The 8,704-nt window shown below is 43.0% G+C and overlaps 1 protein-coding gene and 1 long non-coding RNA gene across 3 annotated transcripts in view; one reads left to right on the top strand and one right to left on the bottom strand.

The window, feature by feature from the left end:
* Positions 1 to 326: 326 nt before the first annotated feature.
* On the bottom strand, positions 327 to 2,538 carry LOC112237095. The gene is made up of 3 exons (XR_002951343.2): positions 1,299 to 2,538; positions 790 to 919; positions 327 to 527 (listed from the first exon to the last, which is right to left on the bottom strand). It is a non-coding gene; the product is annotated as an uncharacterized LOC112237095 (long non-coding RNA).
* Positions 2,539 to 3,301: 763 nt separating this feature from the next.
* Positions 3,302 to 8,704, top strand: part of usp3 (ubiquitin specific peptidase 3) — a 29,211-nt gene continuing 23,808 nt past the window's right edge. For both annotated transcript variants that reach the window (XM_042325720.1, XM_024405704.2), the window contains exon 1: positions 3,302 to 3,681. Coding sequence is in view for 1 of the 2 variants with exons in the window: in XM_024405704.2 (XP_024261472.1) it covers positions 3,591 to 3,681 (91 nt within the window). In the remaining variant the exon portion in view is untranslated. The remainder of the gene's footprint in view (positions 3,682 to 8,704) is intronic.

Here is an 8,704-nt window from a genome sequence, read left to right as displayed (position 1 = left end):
TAGTGGTGTTGCAGGCTCGGTGGCCTTTCAGAACAGGTGTATATCTACTGAGATCATCTGACAGATCATGTGACACAGATTGCACACAAGCAGACTTTATTTAACTAATTATGTGACTTCTGAAGGTAATTGGTTGCACCAGATCTTATTTAGGGGCTTCATAGCAAAGGGGTGAATACATATGCACGCACCACTTTTCAGTTTTTTATTTTTAGGAATTTTTTTAAACAAGTAATTTTTTTCATTGAAATTCACCAATATGGACTATTTTGTGTATGTCCATTACATGAAATCCAAATAAAAATCTATTTAAATTACAGGTTGTAATGCAACAAAATAGGAAAAACGCCATGGGGGAGGAATACTTTTGCAAGGCACTGTACATTTATGTATTTATAGATGTGTGTATCTTTGAATTCGCTGTTGAATGGCCTGCTCCTTATCCATTTTCGGAACACCAGCCCACCGCCCCAAAGTGATGGGCACTCTCTCTCTTTGGGCACTCAGGAGAGTCTGCTGGGATTGTCCTAGAGACAGATATAAGTTACACAAATCATAGTTTTATTTATTATTTGTTATTTATTTAACCAGGTAGGTTAGTTGAGAACAAGTTCTCATTTACAACTGCAACCTGGCCAAGATAAAGCAAAGCACTTAGACACAAACAACAACACAGAATTACACATGGAGTAAAACAAATATAGTCAATAATACAGTAAAAAAATATATATATATAAATATATTATAAAAAAAAATATTTAAAAAATACTATAAAATATATGACATTACCTCTGGCTTCCCAACGGCCACCAGGTCACAGGTCATGCTCATGCCAGATATCAGCAGGTGAGTCCCTCAAGGTCACCCTCACACTTGGATGCCTGTCAGTGGCCAGGGTTTGAATACTGCATCCATGGGCCTGTTAGTAATAGTGATTTTATTATTATTATTATTATTATTATTATTATCCTAAAGGTACCTACATCCTCTTCAAGGGTAAAACTAACTCTCACGACGGTCTTTGAGATAATGCTAAATGTCTCAAACATTAAGTGATTTTTTTCTCCAGAATCTAGATATATTCCATGTTTTAGAGCCCACTATAAGAAGAAGAATGAAACGAAGACATTGTCTGTATCATGTACACTTCACAGATCATAGGGTCTTACAAGAGGCATGTATAGGTCTAAAAAAAGCAACTAATTTGTGAAACTTTTCATACAAACGTAAAAACATACCAAATACACACTTACAACCCTTAGGCTAGGTAACAAAATATAGGTTAGGCTATAGCTTACCTCAATGTGTTGCAGACATCTCTCTAATCCCTCTGTCTCCAAACAGTAACTATTCCTCACATCGCATGCACAGTCTCCTGGGGGAGGATCAGGTGGGAAGCAGAGTCCAGGATGGTGTAAGAGCCAACGGAAGAACTGTCTCCTGGGGGAGGATCAGGTGGGAAGCAGAGTCCAGGATGGTGTAAGAGCCAACGGAAGAACAGTCTCCTGGGAAGCAGAGTCCAGGATGGTGTAAGAGCCAACGGAAGAACAGTCTCCTGGGAAGCAGAGTCCAGGATGGTGTAAGAGCCAACGGAAGAACAGTCTCCTGGGAAGCAGAGTCCAGGATGGTGTAAGAGCCAACGGAAGAACAGTCTCCTGGGAAGCAGAGTCCAGGATGGTGTAAGAGCCAACGGAAGAACAGTCTCCTGGGGGAAGTTGAGATGGTGTAAGAGCCAACGGAGGCACAACGGCCGGGTGAATCACACCGTGCGTCTCCAGATACGATTAGTGGACTGTCACCAACTGTATCCAGAATGGCCTCTGTGTGCTGGGTCAACATGTAGTTAACCTCTGGCACATGGTGCTGTTGGCTTGTGAACCGTCACAGAGACATGGACACCAGACTGAGGAGGTGACATGTTTCCACAAATATGGAGCAGGAGCCCGCCAGTAAAGAAGGCTGCTGATGGCACCAACAGATTCCCTGCAAACAACTTTCCCACTCTGGTCTGGGGATCCCACTTCCTCCTGTGGCCCACAACACACGGTCTCCATGGTGATGGCAAAACCATGTATTTTCAGGGATGAACTGATGACACCTGCTCGACATCCTGGCTCATTGCAGACATTGACATTGAACTCCTTAAGCTTTCTATCAGACTATGTATTGTGGATCTTTCATCTTCAAAAGTATGTCTTGGCTTCTGAGCTCTCAGGTTCATACAGAGAGTTCTGGTCTTCACTGATCTCTCTCTCTCCATCGGCTCCATCTGTGGTGTAGTTCTGGTCTTCACTGATCTCTCTCTCTCCATCGGCTCCATCTGTGGTGTAGTTCTGGTCTTCACTGATCTCTCTCTCTCCATCGGCTCCATCTGTGGTGTAGTTCTGGTCTTCACTGATCTCACTCTCCGTCAGCTTCATCTGTGGTGTAGTTCTGGTCTTCACTGATCTCAGTGAGCGCTATCTAGCTGGGCCTTGAGCTCTACCGCAGCACAGGAACACTCTGGCACCAAGGGGTCAGTTTGGCATGCTATACTAACCGTTCTTTCCTGTTGGTAGAAAACAATTAAGTCATCTATTAGGCTATAGTATATTGGCCATATACCACACCTCCTCAGGCCTTATTGCTAAAGTATATTTCCTTCTTTATCAAATTGATCAAGCACAAATATAATATTTCTTTCAAACCACTTAGGGAAGAACAAAGAACTGTTTTTAACCTCAGTATCTTTGTTGTTCCACAGAAGTGCCTTGTGTGGGGAGAAGTTGTGGCCATAACATAGTTTCCAGGCTAAAAGGGCTTGTTCATGAAATTTGGACAGTTTGATGGGTAATTTTGCTAGAGAATAGTTGCACTTCCACACAAATGTAAGACCACCCAGTTTTAGAATGAAGTACCATAAAGATTCAGAGTTAAACATATTTGATCCAGTTTACTTTAAAGGTATTGTTGATATCAATGAAATCTAGTACTTCAAGCCCACCATCAGCTCTTTGGTTTGATATTACAGGCTTCTCAAGTTTGTGTTGTTTATTTTCCCATATAAAGTCTAGAAAAGTTGTGTTGATATCCTTGCTGGTTTGATCAGCTACAAATAAGGATGGGGCAGGGTAAAACAAAACGTGACAGACCCTCTGCTTTGGACAATAAAACCCTTCCAATAATAGGGAGGTCACGCAGGAGCCAATTAAAACACGGATTTAGTTTTTAACCTCTGAGAGAAAGCGGGATGTTGACGGATAACACGGTTAACCAATCACTAACAACTCGAGTTGTTTTCGCTAAAACGTCACTTCCTCTAAATTCTCTTAAATGTTTTTGGAGCGTTTGACTCGTTTACACTTTCTTTTTTTGTGGACGTGATAGGTTTTGTTTTGATCGTGGCTCCCATCGAAATGGTGTCAAATGAAGATAAATTAATACATCTATTTATAATATGGTCTGTTGCTACGTTAGCTCGCTAATTAAGCAACAATTTAATCACGACACAACAGCTAATTAGCTATCTTTTGCCAAAGCTGCTACGTAAGCTAGCGCAACAACACTGCTGAAACTCGGGAGACGTTAGCTAGCTACCCTAATCTAGTTTGATGGAGTGCCCTCATTTGAACTCCAATGTTTGCATTACCATAGATTCCTCAAGCTTCCCCCATGGTTCCCCATCCTCCTGGTGTTGCAGCGGTGAGTTAGTATACATTTCATTCTGGTAGCTAACGTTAACAACTACATTTAGTCAGCTAACTAGCTACTTGTCTTGACTAGGACTTGTTTTTCTACAGTTTCCCCTGGCTGTCTCTTGATTTGTGAAGTTATTTGCCCCGCACACATTTTTTTTTTACACATTTTGCACCAACGCTATGCGATGCGCCTTCATTGATTTAATAATATTCAGATATTTCTATACTGAAACCAACTTGATGGTGACTCATCTATTTTCATGGCGTGTGAATGTGCTGCCCCATTCATTGACGCCTATTCACGATAGTATCTCCTGACCGGGGGAGTTGCGTTAAGACCCCCGACACTAGTCTAAACATTAACACTCATCGCTTAACGGTAGTATCACATAGAGAATAATGAGGCAGATATTTAATCGGATGTATAAATGTGAAGCATCCGCTTCACACAAATATGGTAGTGAGAGGAAGCCCACTGGCCGGCAGTGGGAGAAGATGGAACTAGATGGAGTTTGGCTGACATTTTGCACATTTTATCATTGCTGAAACGTTTGATGTCAATACAGTTTTAATTTCCCCAAACTAAAATATATTATGAACAGAGTGGACTAAGTTTTGTAGACTTTACCTTTTGCAAAAGTTTAAAATTGCGTTGTTTAGGAGTGGAAAGGCGAATTTAGTTATTGCACACTCGGCACGTCAGAGGAGGCGTTCCCTAACGGAAATATGCAGATATATTCTAGAACTCGCCAATAGGATCTCGCTATCTCGTGCTTAACTCTGCCCACTTCCTTTCTTGTTTTTCCCTCTGACTCATTTGCTCCCATTGGAAACGACAGGCTGTGCTCTCTCTTGATTTAGTTACACACATCTTTGATAGTATCTTCTGACCGGTCGAGTTGTCGTTAAGAGCCCGGACGCTTATTTAAACATTAACACCATTAGCGTTTCCAAAAACGTATTTAAAAAAAAAAAAACTACTCGCATTGTTAGGGTTTGGTGTTCCCACACGGACATATCGCCATGTTTTTATTTATTTATTGCAACAATAACAATATTACACATCAATACAGGGACATTCCTGCGAATACAATGACAAAAATGAAGTAATAGAACACCAGGACATCATTAATATGTGACAAGGCAATGAGTCATTAACAGACATTGAGACATGACTTCTAATCATTTTTCCAACTTTTTAAGTTTCACAAGTTGGAGGGATTTATAACATTCTATCAGTTCAATGAAGAAGAAACAAAACCCTACAAAATAAGGACATGTTCCACCCCATTTAAACTTGTGAATAATAATGTTTAAAAAATAGTTATGATCGGAATTACAAGGATAAGCGTAATGCCATTTAAACATCATCAAAGGTAAACGGGTAATTCTGGAGATTTTATACACAACCGTTCATGACTTTCAATCCATAGTTACCTAGAATGGTGGCATGAAAAAAATAAATGCTCCTTAGATTCTGAATCCGAGGAACAGAAGAAACGAGGCATTTGGTCAAAATGGAATCTTTTGTGCAAGAAATAATTTCCAGGATAGATGTAAGAAAATATTGTAAAATTAGTTTAACTTTTGGAATAACTGGGCAAGTAAGGCAAAGGGTAGTCGCATTTGACCATAACATGGGTTGGTCCCTTCCATAGCATTATATAATTATAATCACCAAAAATTACTTAACTGCCAATCATATCCACTTATTGTTGCATTTTTTTAATCCAAAAAGTTTAGTCATTCATTTGTAAACTTGGAAAAGAGAGAACAACCTCATAACAAAGTGTTCTTAAGTCCAAGTAAAGGAAGTGGAATTGCTTTGCAAACCTTTCATATATTCTCTCTGAGTAATATTAACCTGAAATGTACCAATGAACTCATCAAATGGTAAGAACTCCCCAGGGTTGTCTACCAAATCACATGGTTTCATGCATGTCAACATCAGAAGCCTCCTCCCTAAGTTTGTTTTACTCACTGCTTTAGCACACTCTGCTAACCCTGATGTCCTTGCTGTGTCTGAATCCTGGCTCAGGAAGGCCACCAAAAATTCAGAGATTTCCATACCCAACTATAACATCTTCTGTCAAGATAGAACTGCCAAAGGGGGAGGAGTTAGCCTGCAAAGTAATGTCATACTTTCCAGGTCCATACCCAAACAGTTCAAACTACTAATCTTGAAAATTACTCTCTCCAGAAATAAGTCTCTCACTGTTGCCGCCTGCTACCGACCCCCATCAGCTCCCAGCTGTGCCCTGGACACCATTTGTGAATTGATCGCCCCCCATCTAGCTTCAGAGTTTGTTCTGTTAGGTGACCTAAACTGGGATATGCTTAACACCCCGGCAGTCCTACAATCTAAGCTAGATGCCCTCAATCTCACACAAATCATCAAGGAACCCACCAGGTCTAACCCTAACTCTGTAAACGAGGGCACCCTCATAGACGTCATCCTGACCAACTGGCCCTCCAAATACACCTCCGCTGTCTTCAACCGGGATCTCAGCGATCACTGCCTCATTGCCTGTATCCGCTACGGTGCCGCAGTCAAACGACCACCCCTCATCACTGTCAAACGCTCCCTAAAACACTTCTGTGAGCAGGCCTTTCTCATCGACCTGGCCCGGGTATCCTGGAAGGACATTGACCTCATCCCGTCAGTTGAGGATGCTTGGTCATTCTTTAAAAGTAACTTCCTCACCATTTTAGATAAGCATGCTCTGTTCAAAAAATGCAGAACTAAGAACAGATACAGCCCTTGGTTCACTCCAGACCTGACTGCCCTCGACCAGCACAAAAACATCCTGTGGCGGACTGCAATAGCATCGAATAGTCCCCGTGATATGCAACTGTTCAGGGAAGTCAGGAACCAATACACGCAGTCAGTCAGGAAAGCTAAGGCCAGCTTCTTCAGGCAGAAGTTTGCATCCTGTAGCTCCAACTCCAAAAAGTTCTGGGATACTGTGAAGTCCATGGAGAACAAGAGCACCTCCTCCCAGCTGCCCACTGCACTGAGGCTAGGTAACACGGTCAGCACCGATAAATCCATGATTATCGAAAACTTCAATAAGCATTTCTCAACGGCTGGCCATGCCTTCCGCCTGGCTACTCCAACCTCGGCCAACAGCTCCGCCCCCCCCGCAGCTCCTCGCCCAAGCCTCTCCAGGTTCTCCTTTACCCAAATCCAGATAGCAGATGTTCTGAAAGAGCTGCAAAACCTGGACCCATACAAATCAGCTGGGCTTGACAATCTGGACCCTCTATTTCTGAAACTATCCGCCGCCATTGTCGCAACCCCTATTACCAGCCTGTTCAACCTCTCTTTCATATCGTCTGAGATCCCCAAGGATTGGAAAGCTGCCGCAGTCATCCCCCTCTTCAAAGGGGGAGACACCCTGGACCCAAACTGTTACAGACCTATATCCATCCTGCCTATCTAAGGTCTTCGGAAGCCAAGTCAACAAACAGGTCACTGACCATCTCGAATCCCACCGTACCTTCTCCGCTGTGCAATCTGGTTTCCGAGCCGGTCACGGGTGCACCTCAGCCACACTCAAGGTACTAAACGATATCCTAACCGCCATCGATAAAAGACAGTACTGTGCAGCCGTCTTCATCGACCTTGCCAAGGCTTTCGACTCTGTCAATCACCATATTCTTATCGGCAGACTCTGTAGCCTTGGTTTTTCTAATGACTGCCTTGCCTGGTTCACCAACTACTTTGCAGACAGAGTTCAGTGTGTCAAATCGGAGGGCATGCTTTCCGGTCCTCTGGCAGTCTCTATGGGGGTGCCACAGGGTTCAATTCTCGGGCCGACTCTTTTCTCTGTATATATCAATGATGTTGCTCTTGCTGCTGGCAATTCCCTGATCCACCTCTACGCAGACGACACCATTCTATATACTTTCGGCCCGTCATTGGACACTGTGCTATCTAACCTCCAAACAAGCTTCAATGCCATACAACACTCCTTCCGTGGCCTCCAACTGCTCTTAAACGCTAGTAAAACCAAATGCATGCTTTTCAACCGATCGCTGCCTGCACCCGCATGCTCTACTAGCATCACCACCCTGGATGGTTCCGACCTTGAATATGTGGACATCTATAAGTACCTAGGTGTCTGGCTAGACTGTAAACTCTCCTTCCAGACTCATATCAAACATCTCCAATCGAAAATCAAATCAAGAGTCGGCTTTCTATTCCGCAACAAAGCCTCCTTCACTCACGCCGCCAAGCTTACCCTAGTAAAACTGACTATCCTACCGATCCTCGACTTCGGCGATGTCATCTACAAAATGGCTTCCAACACTCTACTCAGCAAACTGGATGCAGTTTATCACAGTGCCATCCGTTTTGTCACTAAAGCACCTTATACCACCCACCACTGCGACTTGTATGCTCTAGTCGGCTGGCCCTCACTACATATTCGTCGCCAGACCCACTGGCTCCAGGTCATCTACAAGTCCATGCTAGGTAAAGCTCCGCCTTATCTCAGTTCACTGGTCATGATGGCAACACCCACCCGTAGCACGCGCTCCAGCAGGTGTATCTCACTGATCATCCCTAAAGCCAACACCTCATTTGGCCGCCTTTCGTTCCAGTTCTCTGCTGCCTGTGACTGGAACGAATTGCAAAAATCGCTGAAGTTGGAGACTTATCTCCCTCACCAACTTCAAATATCTGCTGTCTGAGCAGTTAACCGATCGCTGCAGCTGTACATAGTCTATCGGTAAAAAGCCCACCCATTTTTACCTACCTCATCCCCATACTGTTTTTATTTATTTACTTTTCTGCTCTTTTGCACACCAATATCTCTACCTGTACATGACCATCTGATCATTTATCACTCCAGTGTTATTAATCTGCAAAATTGTAATTATTCGCCTACCTCCTCATGCCTTTTGCACACATTGTATATAGACTCCCCTTTTTTTTCTACTGTGTTATTGACTTGTTAATTGTTTACTCTATGTGTAACTCTGTGTTGTCTGTTCACACTGCTATGCTTTATCTTGGCCAGGTC

Source organism: Oncorhynchus tshawytscha, linkage group LG01 (genome assembly GCF_018296145.1).
Source record: "Oncorhynchus tshawytscha isolate Ot180627B linkage group LG01, Otsh_v2.0, whole genome shotgun sequence".
In the NCBI taxonomy this organism is placed as follows: domain Eukaryota; kingdom Metazoa; phylum Chordata; class Actinopteri; order Salmoniformes; family Salmonidae; genus Oncorhynchus; species Oncorhynchus tshawytscha.
Note: the sequence above shows the minus strand (reverse complement) of the source record. Positions and strands in the feature narration are given on the sequence as shown.